Raw genomic sequence first — 17,950 nt, forward strand, 5'->3', positions numbered from 1 at the left:
AGGAAGACCGGACGACCGGCGACCGGACGACCGGACTCCTACGGATGTCCGATGCCGAGGCAACAGAACCTAATCTACGGAAATCCGAAGATCTACGGACGTCCGGACCTCCGCGAGCCCCCGGACGACCAGACCCTGGCTGTGTCCAGTTTCGGGCCGAAGCCCATGTACCCCTCCACTTCGCCCCTCTTTTGCACTAAGACTATAAATAGACCTCTCCCTCCTCCTAGTTAGGGTTAGCAAAGGATTAGCTCATGTTTGTGTGAGAGCTTTGCTCATCCACTTGGTTACCTTCTCCTCGGAGATCGCGCCTCCATCGGAGAAGATCCTTCCAAGCGGATTCAAGACCCCCTCTTGGGTGACCCATCAAGACCTCCTCACGGAGAAGAACCGATTACTCTTTGTATCGTCCGTTGTTGACTTTGGATCGTGTATCCCCCTTTGTGTTTCAAGGATCTAGCATATGTGTGACTATATCTTGTTGGTTTTGAGAGTTCCTCTTGTGTTTTCCCTCGTTTTTTCTTTGTGTTCTTCATGTTCTTAGTTGGGATCCGCTCCTTTCGTGAAAGATCGGCCGTTTAGGGTCTCACCCTACATCACGAGAATACGCTAAAAACTGATCTACAAGCAATTTGGTAGAGTGGGAAGGAGAAACCTTCCACCCATGGTTCCAAAGCTCCCCATGTCACATCGGATTAATTCCAAGTTGTTCCTTTATATGTTTTTGTTCCCATGTCCGGTTGTACTTTGTTTGACTACGTAGTATAGTGATGGTCTGATGGACGCGTACAAAATTTCTAGGAAAGCATCTGCGCCCGAACGCCCACCACAGCATCTAACCGAACACCTGTTTCTTGTCCTCGTCCTCGGGCTCAACGAACGGCATCCAAACATAGCATTATCCCCGACACCCCGCCAACTAAGCTTCTCAGTATATATATCGACCGCTTGTTCTTGCCGCCGATCACACACATTGCTGTACCTTCTTCCCCGGTGCGCTGCCGTCCGCCGATCGATCCATCGATCGATCATGGAGGTGGAGAACCGGTACATCGCCGTCAGGCACCACGTCGAGGGTTCCCCGTCGGTGGACGACTTCGAGGTGAAGACGGAGGCCGTGCGGTGGACGCCCGAGTCCGGCGAGGTCCTGGTCAGGAACATGTACGTCTCCATCGACCCCTACCAGCTCAACCGCATGAAGCGCCAGAGCGCCTCCCACCACTCCGTCGACGTCATCGTGCCCGGCGAGGTAATTTTCGTGGTCCATCGACGGCCGACGGACGGCGAGCCGGCCGTGATTATTAATGCGGCTGCGTTCTGCGGTTGTGTCTGTGTGCAGAGGATCGCGTCGTACGGAGCCGGCGAGGTGGTGGCGTCGGCTTGCGAGGAGTATAAGGAAGGCGACGTGGTCGCCGGCATGCTCGCCTGGGAGGAGTACAGCGTGTTCCGGCCGGCGACCGCCCTCCTCATGTCCAAGGTCGACACCTCCTCCGGCTTCCCCTTGTCCTACCAGCTGGGCGTGCTAGGGACGAGCGGCATGACGGCGTACGGCGGGTTCTACGAGGTGTGCAAGCCGCAGGCCGGCGAGAAGGTGTTCGTGTCGGCGGCGTCGGGCTCCATCGGCAGCCTCGTCGGCCAGTTCGCCAAGCTCGCGGGCTGCTACGTAGTCGGCTGCGCCGGCACCCAGGGCAAGGCGGACCTGCTCAAGGACAAGCTGGGGTTCGACGACGCCTTCAACTACAAGGACGAGCCGGACCTGAAGGCCGCGCTCAAGCGGCGCTTCCCCGACGGCATCGACATCTACTTCGAGAACGTGGGCGGCGAGATGCTGGAGGCGGCGCTGGCCAACATGAACACCTACGGCCGGGTGGCCGTCTGCGGCGTCATCGCCGAGTACACCGACCCGGGGCGGCGCGCCGTGCCGGACCTGCTCGAGGTGATCTACAAGCGAATCACCCTCAGGGGCTTCTTCGCCTGGGACTTCATCGCCAGGTTCCACGAGTTCACCGCCATCATCGGCGGCTGGATCGAGGAGGGCAAGGTCCAGGTCGTCGAGGACGTCTCCGACGGGCTCGAGAGTGTCCCGTCGGCCTTCGTCGCGCTCTACCGCGGCGAGAATGTCGGCAAGAAGCTCGTCAAGCTGGCATAGGATGAATCATGTCACGTCCACAAATTCACTGCAGGTTGTGTGTACTGTGGGGAGTGGAAACTGAAATGCAGGTTGTTCTGTTGAGCTGAGTGTTTACTCATAATTGATAATGGGCATGACCCCTGATTGAAATTTGAAATTTGATTATGTAACTACCAGGTGTTGTTTATCAAACCACAAATATTCAAAAATGGAAATTAGCAAATCTAATCTAGCAGCGCACCTGTTTGATAACAGTAGTCAGGTCTGTTAATTGACACCCAGGAGGTGTTTGACACAGCAATGCAAACATCAGATATTCCAATTATCAACAGCACATATCCCCTACTCCCTTCGTTCATAATTATAAGGTGTTTTTGTATATTTCAATATGGACTACATACAGACTGGAATGATTGAACAAACACACTAAAACACATCTATATACATCTGATTCAGAAGAAGAAAAAAGCTACTCAGCCGTGGGAGTAGAACATCTTATAATTGTGAACAGACAGAGTACCATTTAAGCTCCAACAAAAACTTATAGTATGCATATTTACCAAAGGAAGAGAGGAAACAGTGCATAAGGCAATTTTGTATACTCAGCCGTGGGAGAAGGAAAAGAAATCAAAGAATACATGTACGCAACCAAAACGTAGAAGTTTGCCCGGAGGAATCCACAATTAATACAACGAAATCTCATGCGCTGATGGCTCGGGCCCTGTGGTTTCTACAGGAAGAACGGACCACCTTCGACGACAGCCAGCAGCGCCGAGAGACCGAAAAATTCCGATATTATTAATAATGGTTGGGCTGATATAATCTTCTAACATAACCTAATGAGCTATTAGTGGTGTATAAACTCTGCATGCTACGGCGGCCGTGGTCTCCTGCTGTACGGTAACTCAACTCAAAGTGGTTGTCTATAATAAGGAACACCTATCAGATCACTCCATCCGTGCGGATCGTCGACACTATGTGCCGCTTCTTCAGCTAGCAGAATGACTAGCTAGTGGCTCAACACCTCAGATTTTGACCAAAGTAACCTACCCTGGAAACATCAAACTTTTTATACGCAATGCTTGTCGTCGAAGCCTTCCTCGGTGAGCAGGCCTGTGACGAGTTTCTTTATCCTGTCCGCACCAGGCCCCGGGCGGAGATCTTGTACACGCTCGACGCTGAAGTCTTTCCCTTTCACTGTTGTATTCAACAGATCCAACCATCCACCGGGCACAAACCCATCGGGTTGACGGCCCAGTATTTCCTGATCAATCTTGTCTAGGACAGGATCCTCTCTTCCAAACTTCCTTGCAAAGGGAGCATTGCTGTTAAGCATACCGTCAAAGTCATTGAGGGTGAGGTAATGAGGATGTTGCTTTGGTGGGTTATCCCAGGAAATGAAATGTAGATCATGGTTGACTGTGGTGTTGCGGAACTCTGGGACATTGCAGATGACTGTGTGGAAGTAACCCTCCGGCGAAGAGAGGAAATTGGCATAATACATCAGGACAGTCCTCGGAAGATTGTCCCATCCCCATATGCAGTATTCAATAAACCGGTGAGTAAGCATCATCCATGCAGAGCCTGAAATATGATAAATGGAGCAAAACATGTAACAATACACAAGTACAAAGTGAAGAGAAAAATAAAACATACGAATATCACATGTAGTACAATAGAATTGCGCAACAACTAGTAGTGGTGCAACACAGGGATGCTTCAATTAGCTGTAGTCTGATCTACTAGAAGTACTACAAACTACTCCCTCCGTCCATAATATAAGAGCGTTTTTGACACTACACTAGTGTAAAAAACGCTCTTATATTATGGGACGGAGGGAGTAAAATACAAGGACGATTAAAGAAATAATGAGCAGCATGTAAAGCTGATGCCTAATTAAGTAATTATCATGTTGTACAAGATAATTAAATAACAATAGTAAGACTTATGGAGAAGCATATCATGGTATGGGCAAACACAATCTTAGTCACTTTTTAAGCTATGACTTGTGAAATGGGGATTGCCATGCCCACTAGCAACATCAATTGTGCAAGGGGAATATGTTTTTAGATGAAGAGAAGTGAGAATGCCAATTTCACCAATGCAACACGATAACTGCCCAAGGTGATAGAGGCACAGGTACGGAGACAAGGACTGAGGAGTGCCATTCTACCACAGCCGCAGCAGGGGGTGAAAGGGGGAAGAGTCTGACCATTGACTAGGACTAGCAGCAAGGAGTCCAAACAGAGAAAGATGATGGCTATTTTACGGAATAGTATTGGATCAGCATTGTCAGGGAAGTAGGAACCTAATCTGTCAGGAATTGTATTTTGTGTTGTGAAAAGCCTAAGCCCCAAGGCCAAACATCCACAGTATGGATGGCATGCATTCGATAATGATTCAAGCAAAGAAGAACCAAAATATTCTCTCATTTCATATGTACCTAATCTCCTCAGCTATGACACGTGGCTTTCTTGAGCATGTAGTTACTCTGTTGTGACTCTAGGTTCACAACAATTGATTATTGCATTGCTATCAATCAACCCCAAGTGCAGTATATAGAGTTTTGATGCATGATACAAATGTTTAGATAAACTCAACTTGTAGAAATAGAATTCCCATTGAATCAGATTACTAAACAAAAAAAAAGTTCTAAAATAATCGATTGGTTCATGATGCTGCTTACTTAAAAGGAATCAAGATAGCTATCACTTGTGTCATCTTTGGTTCAAACAAAGCTAGTCTTATCTCTATAGAGAAAAAAATCCCTCTGACAACATCAGCGGAGCAAAAACATAACACCAGCCTTGAAATTTTAAATATAGTTCACTTAAAAGCAGACTTTTTATGCCTGGGAAACTACATAACAGCATTGTGTGGCACACTTAAGAAATACAATGAAAGAAATTCAGCGCCACCTCAACCTCAAGTGCTATCTTCTAAGGATATTTCCTCTTTCTGGACGTAGGGTATAAAGTGCACACACTATGGTGTAACATCTGCTTCCAAACTACTCCCTCTGTAAAGAAATATAAAACCTTTCAGATCACCAAAAGTAGTGATCTAAAAGGTCTTATATTTCTTTACAGAGGGAGTAATTACTAATCATTTCTTGACACACTGTTCACGGACAGGAATATACTCGTACTGTATTTATTAAAATGCAAGTTTCCAGAAATACTAGGTACTAGTGATTATTAGCATTAAATGATTGGACATTACACTAGTAAAATTAGGTTTCAAGTAGGCAATAAATGTTCTAATCAGTGAACTATTAAAACATGAGAACACTATCGTATAAGAATTGATATCAGGGCTGGTGCTTACCAAAAAGAGTAAGTATTTAACACAAAGATGTACCGTCCTACAATATAAGACGTTTTTGCAAGCCATGTTAGCTTGCAAAAACTTCTTATATTGTGGGGCAGAGAGGGTAAAATAGAAGTGTTCCTTATGCAAGCCCCTCAAGCATATTCAATAAGCAACAATAGGATGAGGTCCGAGTAATAGTAGGAGTAGAACATAATTTCACTAAGAAATAATACTTAAATGTAAATAACACAAGAATGCAAATGCATGGTAATTAACAACTAAAATGAGAAAATACACAAGGTGGCGCAAGTGCAGAAAAACAAAGGACACAAACAACATAACTCATATATTGCGTTAGCCGTCAGGGAGGAAACATTTACCAGTGAAGAGCTTAAATGCGGTTGGCACACTTCTTTTCTCCGTAATCCAGAAAACATCAGACTTCTGCAGGCTATATAGGCCCGGGTCGACGATCACAGGCTTCGCCCTCTGATACCTACACACAGACATTTAGCCACCGCCCAACTTGTATGTGAACAAATAACAGCACTTTCAGCAAAGTTCCGTGCTTACTCCTTCCATCCGATGTCACTGGTATGCTCGATGAAGTTAAGCTCCCTTGGCAAGCCAGAGAGCACATACAAGAGATCTGCAAATAATTCAAGAGAAGTCAGATTCAGATAAACAGAGAGCTGTGTTATGTTAATCCTATATATAAGTCCATAACAATTCCTAAAAGACAAATCCTAATAATTAAATCCAAGTGGGATGGTAGGCATAGCAGCAAAGTTGGCACCGCAGCAGAAAGGAAGATGAGCACAGGGCAGATACCTAATTTGGCACGACCCACTTTATTCCCATGAACAATCCAGAACAATCCAATACAGGAGTAGATCGACACGGGAAAGGTGAAGCAGGATTGGATTCAGGAGGAGAGACTAGCAGAAGCATCCATATAAAGAAAGAAACGCCCAAAGATGTGGCTGGCTTCCCCCATATACCACCTAGAGCGGACATAAGTGATCAAATCTAACGAAATCCTCAAACCAGTGGAAGCAACTGTGCATAAATTAACCTAGACAGGGCACTTCAATTAATAAGCGTATATATAAAAATCGCGTCTTTTTCCCCAACAGTTCGACATAACCACCGGCGTCCAGTTTGAAAATTAGAGTAGCCTCCAGTGACCCGCGACATGGATTCGATCTCGCCGAAATCGGCACGCGGTTGCGCAGAGATCGCCCGTGGAAGCGCGAAATTCGGATCGGGGTGGTGTATTAGTGCGATCCAATCGCGGAATTGAGGTGGGGGGTTGCAGATCGCATCTGCCTGCGCTTACCGTCCTGCGAGACGAGGGGGTAGTCGGAGGCGGAGAGGTTGATGAACCAGTCCCAATCGCCGCCGTCGCGCAGGAGGATGGCGGCGGCGTGCAGCGTGTTGGCCACCATGGTCGGGCCCCGGTAGGTGACGAGGTTGGCGCGCGTGACGACCTTGACGTTGCGGAAGCGGGAGTAGACGGGGTCGGCGCGCACGGCGGCGGCCAGCTCGGCGCGCTCGGCGGCGGGCGCCTCGAGGTCGAGGTGCAGGACGTAGCGGTTGGCCGGGTGGTAGAGCGCCCTGAGCGTCCGGCGCAGCGCGACCCCGTCCCCGGCGGAGCCGGACACGAGGTAGGCGATCCTGGGCACGGCGCGGTGCGGGCGGGCGTGCGCCTCCTGCTGCTGCTGCCGCAGCTTGGCCTCGACGAAGAGCGGCTCCGCGGAGGCCGCGGTCGGGAGCGGGGAGAAGGAGAGGAGCAGCGCCCGCGAGGAGGAGAAGAAGAGGGAGGCCGAGATGAGGAGGGAGGAGAGCAGCACGGACGCCAGCAGCGGCGCCGCCCACCGCCTGTGGTGGTGCACCCCCGGCGATGCCCCCCCGCTCCCCGGCGACGGCGGCTTGGTCTCCATCATCGCGCCCCGCGTCCCGCCCCCTCTCTCTCAATCTGCGTGTCTGCCTATCCTTTCCTCCTCCTCCGGCCTGGCGTCCGGCGGGATCGCGCTCCGTCCGTGGGGATCAGTCGCCGGGGCGCGCGGCGGCGGTGGTGGTGGTGCGAGATTAAATGTGGCCGGCGACGGTTGGTGTTGGTGTTGTGGCGTGTCGTGGGGGGTGGTGTGGGGTGGGGTGGTGCTGGTGGTGGTGAGACTACCGCTCGCTCGCTCCCCCCCTCCCCTCCCTCTCTCTCTCTCCAGAGGCAGCGGGTCACGAGACGAGGAGGGCGGAGGAGGTCGCGCGGAATTAAGCGCAAACAAATCTACGGGGAAAGCCGTGCAGCCCTCCGGTTGGTGCGTGCGTCCCTGCTGACGGTGGGCGGACGAGCTGAGTTGAGCCGAGTCGGGTCGGGTTGGCCAATGCGCACCGCCCGATGGATGGGTGGAGTGAGGGGCGGGGTTTGGAATTTCGGTGCCGAATGGGGTGGAAGATGCTCTGGTCTGGGATGAACTTTCGATGTTTGATTTGTTTCTACTCCATCCTAGGCCAGCTTAATAGACAGATGCCAGTTACTTTTTCTTCCGACTTCTAAAGATAGACGTGAGGACAAGGGCAGTCTCCGTGACCCGTAAATTTACATGGGCATCCATCCGTACACACGAAGGACCAGTGTGAAAACATGGATGCGGGAGTCGTCATCCAACACTGCTCGCATACATTTTAACCGTTGTGTGAACTAACCAGACGTAATTCATGCAAACACGGGAAGTTCATCAAAGTTCGGATAGAGAATAGCACAAACCATCCATACATAGCATGCAAATAAGTCTCTTTCTCCACCAAAAAAGCTAGGGTTTGTGCCTCTCGCCGGATCCGCCGCAGGTCTGCCTCGTCTCCGGTGGCCCTAGGGCTATGGAGGCGAGGTGGATCCTGGCAAGGGCCGGCAAGAGGGCTCCGTTGTTAGTCGTTTCTTTCAAATTTTTAGGGTTTGTGTCCTGCTCAGAAAGACGAGACGGCGGCGGCTCCCTGAAGATGGAATAAAGGTCTCCCCGCCTAGCCCCCGTTCCAGTGATGCGTCTAGCATCGTTGGTGGGCGTGTGGAGGTGTGTCTCCGGCGGATCTATCCTCGGTGGATTTTCTCAGATGTGGTTGTTTTTCGTCTATGTTCGTGTGTCTTCGGATTGGATCCTTTCGATCTACGTTATCCTTCATCGGCGGCGGTTGCTATTCTGGTGCGCTGGTCCTATGGGCCTTAGCACGACGACTTCCCGACTGTCTACTACAACAAGTTGTGCCCGACTCCGACGAGGGAGGGGCGATGACAGCGGCGCGGCTTCGGCTCGCTTCAGTGCTTGTAGTCGTCGCTAGGTGGTCTACGAACCTGTACGTAATTTTTATTATTTCTGGTGTTCGTTGTACTGCCATGATTAAAGATGAATAGATCGGAAGTTTTTCGCAAAAAAAAAGTCTAGCACAACAATAGTTCAAATTCAACGAGATTAACCGGATGTTGAACGAGTTTTTCATGAATGGATCATGTCGTCTCACAAATATAACCCCTTCAGCTTCATCCAACAGTATATGTACCTAAATGGTTGTCCCTCTATCCTATGGTGCATGTCTGCAACGCGTACGAACTACACAATGTGTAGAGCAAGATTAAGTGAATGAATGATTCAAACGACAAGTTGAGCAAGAAGAAGCAAAACTTACAATCTCTTCGGCTGTCGCGCGCAATGGTCACCTTTCCTCCAGCATATCAACCGCACCACAAAACTTGGTGAGGCTGGTCTGGATGGCGTACCATCGATACGATAACGACCTGGCGTTGCTATCATGGATGATGTGCATGTCGTAGGGCGCAATGTGCTTTCACGCGTGAAACGAATCATGTACGCGCTGCCAGAACGGGCCCCTTCTGCTCCTAACATCCGCGGACACCGTCAACCACGCATCGCACAGCAACTCATCCCCCATGGTCGAGTACCCCCACCATCCTTCGTACTCTAAAATAAGACATGGCATTCGAAAATAAGCTCAATGGCATTTGACCGAACACCAACCGGGCGTGGTGACCGTCATGAACAACGTTGACAGGGGGTACTGTTGGAAATATGCCCTAGAGGCAATAATAAAGTGCTTATTAGTATATTTCCTTAAATCATGATAAAGGTTTATTATTCATTCTATAATTGTATTGATCGGAAATTTAAATACATGTGTGGATACATAAACAAATACCAAGTCCCTAGTAATCCTCCACTAGACTAACTCGTTAATCAAAAGATGGTTAAGGTTTCCTGATCATAGACATAAGTTGTCGTTTGATAACGGGACCACATCATTAGGAGAATGATATGATGGACAAGACACATTCGTTAGCATAGCATATGATCGTTCGGTTTATTGCTATTGTTTTCTTAATGTCAAATACATGTTCCTTCGACCATGAGATCATGCAACTCCCGGACTCCGGAGGAATGCCTTGTGTGTATCAAACATCACTTCGTAACTGGGTGATCATAAAGGTGCTCTACAGGTATCTCCAAAGCTGTCTGTTGAGTTGGCATGGATCGAGATTGAGATTTGTCATTTCGTATGACGGAAAGGTATCTCTGGGCCCTCTCGGTAATACAACATCACAAGAAGCTTGCAAGCAAAGTGACTAAGGAGTTAGTTACAAGATGATGTATTATGGAACGAGTAAAGAGACTTGCCGATAACGATATTGAACTAGGTGGAGATATCGACGATCGAATCTCGGGTAAGTAACATACCGACGGACAAAGGGAACTACGTATGTTGTCATAAAGGTTCGACCGATAAAGATCTTCGAAAAATATGTAGGAACCAATATGGGCATCCAGGTCCCGCTATTGGTTATTGACCGAAGAAGCGTTTCGATCATGTCTACATCATTCCCGAACCCGTAGGGTCCGCACGCTTAACGTTCATTGACGATATAGTATTATATGAGTTATGTATGTTGGTGACCGGATGTTGTTCGGAGTCCCGGATGAGATCACGGACATGACGAGGAGCTCCGAAATGGTCCGGAGGTAAATATTGATATATAGGATGATGGTTGGGCCAAAGGGGTAAGGCCCACGGGGCTTTAGGCCGGGGACCAGACGCCAGGGTCCCTGGCGTCTAGGCCAGATGCCGAGGACCGTGGCGTCTGGTGCTGGAATCCAGGACTCTTCCTTGCGTTCCAAACCGACTTTGGGGAGGCCCTCTCCCCAAGTGACGACCCCAGGGCTCAACATATAAATAGAGGAGCAGGACTAGCCCCTAGAACACAAGCTTTTGAGCCTCTTCTAGTTGATCTAGTTCTAGTTCTAGTTGGTCCTAGTTGACTAATTAGAGCTAGCCCTAACTACCTCTAATCCTCATAATTAGAAGTCTAGTGTTGTTCTAATCTCCTCCTTCCAGTTCATCCTCTGCTCTAAATCTATTGTGCTTGGCCAAGCCCCACGGGAATAGTTTCACCACCACCGTCACCACGCCGTCGTGCTGCCGAAACTCATCTACTACTTTGCCCCTCTTGCTGGATCAAGAAGGCGAGGACATCATCGAGCTGAACGTGTGCTGAACGCGGAGGTGCCGTACGTTCGGTTATTGATCGGAACGGATCGTGAAGTTGTACGACTACATCAACCGCGTTGACAAACGCTTCCGCTTAGCGATCTACAAGGGTTTGTAAATGCTCTCCCCCTCTCGTAGCTATGCATCTCCATGGATAGATCTTGCGTATGCGTAGAATTTTTGTTTGTTTTCCATGCAACGTTTCCCAACAGTGGTATCAGAGCCAGGTCTATGCGTAGATGATATGCACGAGTAGAACACAAAGGAGTTGTGGGCGATGATGTTCATATTGCTTACCACCTATGTCTTATTTTGATTCAGCGGTATTGTGGGATGAAGCGGCTCAGACCAACCTTACATGTCCACGTACATGAGACCGGTTCCACCGACTGACATGCAACTTATTTTGCATAAAGGTGGCTGGCGGGTGTTTGTTTCTCCCACTTTAGTTGAATCCAATTTGACTACGACGGTCCTTGCAGAAGGTTAAATAGCAACTTGATAATCATCGTTCTGGTTTTGCGTAGGTAAGAACGGTTCTTGCTAGTTGCCCATAGCAGCCACGTAAAACTTGCAACAACAAAGTAGAAGACGTCTAACTTATTTTTGCAGGGTATGTTGTGATGTGATATGGTCAAGACGTGATATGATATATGTTGATGTATGAGATGATCATGTTTTGTAATTGTTGGGGAACGTAGTAATTTCAAAAATTTCCTACGCACACGCAAGAACATGGTGATGCATAGCAACGAGAGGGGAGAGTGTTGTCCACGTACCCTCGTAGACCGAAAGCGGAAGCGTTAACACAACGCGGTTGATGTAGTCGTACGTCTTCACGATCCGACCGATCAAGTACCGAACGCACGGCACCTCGGAGTTCAGCACACGTTCAGCTCGATGATGTCCCTCGAACTCCGATCCAGCCGAGTGTTGAAGGAGAGTTTCGTCAGCACGACGGGGTGGTGACAATATTGATGTTCTACCGACGCAGGGCTTCGCCTAAGCACCGCTACGATATTATCGAGGTGTAATATGGTGGAGGGGGGCACCGCACACGGCTAAGAGATCAATGATCAATTGTGTGTCTATGGGGTGCCCCCTGCCCCCGTATATAAAGGAGCAAGGGGAGAGGCGGCCGGCCTAGGAGGAGGGCGCGCCAAGGGGGGAGTCCTACTCCCACCGGGAGTAGGACTCCTCCTTTCCTTGTTGGAGTAGGAAAAAGGGAAGGGAGAAGGAGAAAGAAGGAAGGGGGCGCCCCCCCTCCCTAGTCCAATTCGGACTAGTCCATGGGGAGGGGTGCGGCCACCCTTTGGGGCCTTTCTCTCCTTTCCCGTATGGCCCATTAAGGCCCAATACGAATTCCCGTAACTCTCCGGTACTCCGAAAAATACCCGAATCACTCGGAACCTTTCCGATGTCCGAATATAGTCGTCCAATATATCGATCTTTACGTCTCGACCATTTCGAGACTCCTCGTCATGTCCCCGATCTCATCCGGGACTCCGAACTCCTTCAGTACATCAAAACTCATAAACTCATAATAAAACTGTCATCGTAACGTTAAGCGTGCGGACCCTACGGGTTCGAGAACTATGTAGACATGACCGAGACACGTCTCCGGTCAATAACCAATAGCGGAACCTGGATGCTCATATTGGCTCCCACATATTCTACGAAGATCTTTATCGGTCAGACCGCATAACAACATACGTTGTTCCCTTTGTCATCGGTATGTTACTTGCCCGAGATTCGATCGTCGGTATCTCGATACCTAGTTCAATCTCGTTACTGGCAAGTCTCTTTACTCGTTCCGTAATACATCATCCCGCAACTAACTCATTAGTCACAATGCTAGCAAGGCTTATAGTGATGTGTATTACTGAGTGGGCCCAGAGATACCTCTCCGACACTCGGAGTGACAAATCCTAATCTCGAAATATGCCAACCCAACAAGTACCTTCGGAGACACCTGTAGAGCACCTTTATGATCACCCAGTTATGTTGTGATGTTTGGTAGCACACAAAGTGTTCCTCCGGTAAACGGGAGTTGCATAATCTCATAGTCATAGGAACATGTATAAGTCATGAAGAAAGCAATAGCAACATACTAAAACGATCGAGTGCTAAGCTAACGGAATGGGTCAAGTCAATCACATCATTCTCCTAATGATGTGATCCCGTTAATCAAATGACAACTCATGTCTATGGCTAGGAAACATAACCATCTTTGATCAATGAGCTAGTCAAGTAGAGGAATACTAGTGACACTCTTTTTGTCTATGTATTCACACATGTATCAAGTTTCCAGTTAATACAATTCTAGCATGAATAATAAACATTTATCATGATATAAGGAAATAAATAATAACTTTATTATTGCCTCTAGGGCATATTTCCTTCAGTCTCCCACTTGCACTAGAGTCAATAATCTAGTTCACATCGCCATGTGATTTAACATCAATAGTTCACATCACCATGTGATTAACACCCATAGTTCACATCGTCATGTGACCACCACCCAAAGGGTTTACTAGAGTCAGTAATCTAGTTCACATCGCTTATGTGATTAACACCCAAAGAGTACTAAGGTGTGATCATGTTTTGCTTGTGAGATAATTTTAGGCAACGGGTCTGTCACATTCAGATCCGTAAGTATTTTGCAAAATTCTATGTCTACAATGCTCTGCCCGGAGCTACTCTAGCTAATTGCTCCCTCTTTCAATATGTATCTAGACCGAGACTTAGAGTCATCTAGATTAGTGTCAAAACTTGCATCAACGTAACCCTTACGACGAACCTTTTGTCACTTCCATAATCGAGAAACATATCCTTATTCCAGTAAGGATAATTTTGACCGCTGTCCAGTGATCTACTCCTAGATCACTATTGTACTCCCTTGCCAAAATCAGTGTAGGGTATACAATAGATCTGGTACACAACATGGCATACTTTATAGAACTTATGGCCGAGGCATAGGGAATGACTTTCATTCTTTTTCTATCTTCTGCCGTGGTCGGGCTTTGAGTCTTACTCAATTTCACACCTTGTAACACAGGCAAGAAACTCTTTTTTGACTGTTCCATTTTGAACTACTTCAAAATCTTGTTAAGGTATGTACTCATTGAAAAAACTTATCAAGCGTCTTGATCTATCTCTATAGATCTTGATGCTCAATATGTAAGCAGCTTCACCGAGGTCTTTCTTTGAAAAACTCCTTTCAAACACTCCTTTATGCTTTGCAGAATAATTCTACATTATTTCCGATCAACAATATGTCATTCACATATACTTATCAGAAATGATGTAGTGCTCCTCACTCACTTTCTTGTAAATACAGGCTTCACCGCAAGTCTGTATAAAACTATATTCTTTGATCAACTTATCAAAGCGTATATTCCAACTCCGAGATGCTTGCACCAGTCCATAGATGGATCACTGGAGCTTGCATATTTTGTTAGCACCTTTAGGATTGACAAAACCTTCTGGTTGCATTATATACAACTCTTCTTTAATAAATCCATTAAGGAATGCAGTTTTGTTTATCCATTTACCAGATTTCGTAAAATGCGGCAATTGCTAACATGATTCGGACAGACTTAAGCATAGATACGAGTGAGAAACTCTCATCATAGTCAACACCTTAAACTTGTCGAAAACCTTTTGCGACAATTCTAGCTTTGTAGATAGTAACACTACTATCAGCGTCCGTCTTCCTCTTGATGATCCATTTAATCTCAATGGCTCGCCGATCATTGGGCAAGTCAATCAAAGTCCATACTTTGTTCTCATACATGGATCTCATCTCAGATTTCATGGCCTTAAGCCATTTTGCGGAATCTGGGCTCACCATCGCTTCTTCATAGTTCGTAGGTTCGTCATGGTCTAGTAACATAACCTCCAGAACAGGATTACCGTACCACTCTGGTGTGGATCTTAATCTGGTTGACCTACGAGGTTCAGTAATAACTTGATCTGAAGTTTCATGATCATTATCATTAACTTCCTCACTAATTGGTGTAGGTGTCGCAGAAACTGATTTCTGTGATGATCTACTTTCCAATAAGGGAGTAGGTACAGTTACCTCATCAAGTTCTACTTTCCTCCCACTCACTTCTTTCGAGAGAAACTCCTTCTCTAGAAAGGATCCATTCTTAGCAACGAATGTCTTGCCTTCGGATCTGTGATAGAAGGTGTACCCAACTGTCTCCTTTGGGTATCGTATGAGGACACATTTTTCTGATTTGGGTTTGAGCTTATCAGGATGAAACCTTTTCACATAAGCATCGCAACCCCAAACTTTAAGAAATGACAACTTTGGTTTCTTGCTAAACCACAGTTCATAGGATGTCGTCTCAACGGATTTAGATGGTACCCTATTTAACGTGAATGCAGCTGTCTCTAATGCATAACCCCAAAACGATAGTGGTAAATCGGTAAGAAACATCATAGATTGCACTATATCCAATAAAGTACGGTTATGACGTTTGGACACGCCATTATGTTGTGGTGTTCCAGGTGGCACGAATTTGTGAAACTATTCCACACTGTTTTAATTTGAAGACCAAACTCGTAACTCAAATATTTGTCTCCGCGATCAGATCGTAGAAACCTTATTTTCTTGTTACGATGATTTTCCGCTTCACTCTGAAATTATATGAACTTTTCAAAGGTTTTAGACTTCTGTTTCATTAAGTAGATATACCCATATCTGCTCAAATCATCTGTGAAGGTCAGAAAATAATGATACCTGCTACAAGCCTCAATATTCATCGGACCACATACATCTGTATGTATGATTCCCAAAAAATCTGTTGCTCTCTCCATAGTTCCGGAGAACGGCGTTTTAGTCATCTTGCCCATGAGGCACGGTTCGCAAGCATCAAGTGATTCATAATCAAGTGATTCCAAAATCCCATCAGTATGGAGTTTCTTCATGCGCTTTATACCAATATGACCTAAACGGTAGTGCCACAAATAAGTTGCACTATCATTATTAACTTTGCATCTTTTGGCTTCATTATTATGAATATGTGTATCACTATGATCGAGATCCAACAAACCATTTATTGGGTGTATGACCATAGAAGGTTTTATTCATGTAAACAGAACAACAATTATTCTTTAATTTAAATGAATAACCGTATTGCAACAAACATGATCAAATCATATTCATGCTCAACGCAAACACCAAATAACACTTATTTAGTTTCAACACTAATCCCGAAAGTATAGGGAGTGTGCGATGATGATCATATCAATCTTGGAACTACTTCCAACACACATCGTGATGATCGGGTGTGATAGACTACGTTCACATATAACAGGTGTAAGCCAGTTTTGCACATGCAGAATACTTGGGTTAAACTGGATGAGCCTAGCATGTACAGACATGGGTCTCGGAACACTAGAGACCGAAAGGTCGAACATGAGTCGTATAGTAGATATGATCAACATGGAGATGTTCAGCATTGAAGACTACCCCATCTCACTTGATGATCGGACATGGCACTGGTATAACGAGGTGTTATACAAACGGTTTTTAACCCCTTTCCGCGACGGCATTTGGAACCGTCGCCAAGTGAGTGTGGGCGATAGGGGGGTCCTTCCCACACGACCCAGAAACCATCGGGGATAGCGGGCCTTGATGCATACAGTTGCCCCTGTATAACCGTTTTCAATGTCTCGAATATCCCAAACGCTTCATCCTTGCTACTCGTTTGTGCTCGCATTGCCATCGCAATCGGAGTTTTATGGTTTTACCTAAAACCAGGCAGATTCCAGGCACGAGAGTTTTCTAGGCACGTACCAAACTGGCTCTACGTTTACGATGTCTGGCACATCACAAACAGTTCATGATTATAAACCGTGTACGATAGGTAGACATTCACACACATTTAGTTTTCCCGCACTGTATGTGATAGTGTCTGACATCACACATGCTTTGCAAACAGCAACTGTGTGCATTGTTACACACGTTTCCTCTCTGTGAACCGTGTCGTTATGATGTATATCACACACGTTGTGCTTTATTAACCGTGTGCGCCGTAATGACCTGCACACCGTAATTTCGCCCTAATTTAATTGCTGCTATTTAAAATTGTACCTAATTTAAACTTGAAAGTAGGCTATAGCGTTATTCATATCCTCAGGTTCAAACAACCAATGCATTATTCGATTCATAGGTACATATGTTTAAGAATTACATAAGCACCAAATAAAGAATGATGAACCAGGGTTCTATACTTGTACTATTACAGATGGTAAAGAAAGAGGCGACAGACATTCTGGTTGCTGAACAAGGTGAAGCGAAATGGCCCTATTGTGCTCTCCTGGATGCAGAAGGCACGCACGACTCTAGTCCACCCTTGTGATGGCCGGCGGCCAATCATGTAGTTTGAGAGGTAATCTTGAGTAAACTGCTTTAGGATCCACTGCAAAGGAAAAAAGATTTAGAAATTGTCAGCTAACACAACTCATTACGGGCAGTAAAAACAAGGCTACAGGGTTCTTACTTACCATCCTGCAGTTCACTGTGTCTTGCATAAAGTGTAAACAAATAGTTCGATTGACATCTTTTGACCCATTTTGATAACAATCTTTATCGTTTCCTCACTTATGATGGTTCATGAATATCTCATTGCCCCATACGCAGAAAGGATCAAAGTGTGGATCTTTGGCAATGACATATGTACCTAAAAGCACCAAGTTAATATTAGAAGCTAAACAACAATTGCAAAATGATGTAGCACAACACTCCCTCCATCCCATTATATAAGATTTTATTATATGTATATATATACATCATCAGAACATTAAGGTAACACTCTTCCTTGTTGTAGCCTGGATGCATATTTAGTCATTCTGTACAATGCATGTTGCTATGTAGCCTCAATATACTCCTTCCGCTCCCAAAATAAGTGTCTTGAGCTCAATACAAAATTTGTACTAATTCTG

General features: G+C 46.4%; 2 protein-coding genes across 2 annotated transcripts; one reads left to right on the forward strand and one right to left on the reverse strand.

Moving 5' to 3' along the window:
* Positions 1-953: 953 nt before the first annotated feature.
* On the forward strand, positions 954-2,326 carry LOC123163913 (NADP-dependent alkenal double bond reductase P2). Its single transcript, XM_044581316.1, has 2 exons — positions 954-1,249; positions 1,340-2,326. The coding sequence occupies exons 1-2, from the start codon at positions 1,031-1,033 to the stop codon at positions 2,147-2,149; spliced, it is 1,029 nt and encodes a 342-aa protein (XP_044437251.1). The 5' UTR covers positions 954-1,030; the 3' UTR covers positions 2,150-2,326.
* Positions 2,327-2,710: 384 nt separating this feature from the next.
* LOC123163914 (beta-glucuronosyltransferase GlcAT14A) lies at positions 2,711-7,809 on the reverse strand. The gene is made up of 4 exons (XM_044581317.1): positions 6,783-7,809; positions 6,017-6,092; positions 5,824-5,939; positions 2,711-3,715 (listed from the first exon to the last, which is right to left on the reverse strand). Exons 1-4 carry the CDS (start codon positions 7,387-7,389, stop codon positions 3,201-3,203), a joined length of 1,314 nt encoding a protein of 437 aa, XP_044437252.1. The 5' UTR covers positions 7,390-7,809; the 3' UTR covers positions 2,711-3,200.
* Positions 7,810-17,950: the final 10,141 nt, after the last annotated feature.

This window comes from Triticum aestivum, chromosome 7D, assembly GCF_018294505.1.
Source record: "Triticum aestivum cultivar Chinese Spring chromosome 7D, IWGSC CS RefSeq v2.1, whole genome shotgun sequence".
Taxonomy (NCBI): domain Eukaryota; kingdom Viridiplantae; phylum Streptophyta; class Magnoliopsida; order Poales; family Poaceae; genus Triticum; species Triticum aestivum.

What these genes read in the sequence shown, in the direction of transcription:
- LOC123163913 (XM_044581316.1), top strand. Translation starts at nt 1,031, where the DNA reads ATGGAGGTGGAGAACCGGTACATCGCCGTCAGGCACCACGTCGAGGGT. An exon ending in ACGTCATCGTGCCCGGCGAG is followed by an intron (nt 1,250 to 1,339) that starts GTAATTTTCGTG and finishes GTCTGTGTGCAG; the next exon opens with AGGATCGCGTCGTACGGAGC.
- LOC123163914 (XM_044581317.1), bottom strand. Translation starts at nt 7,389, where the DNA reads ATGATGGAGACCAAGCCGCCGTCGCCGGGGAGCGGGGGGGCATCGCCG. An exon ending in AGTGACATCGGATGGAAGGA is followed by an intron (nt 5,940 to 6,016) that starts GTAAGCACGGAA and finishes GTCTGTGTGTAG; the next exon opens with GTATCAGAGGGCGAAGCCTG. An exon ending in CGCATTTAAGCTCTTCACTG is followed by an intron (nt 3,716 to 5,823) that starts GTAAATGTTTCC and finishes ATCATATTTCAG; the next exon opens with GCTCTGCATGGATGATGCTT.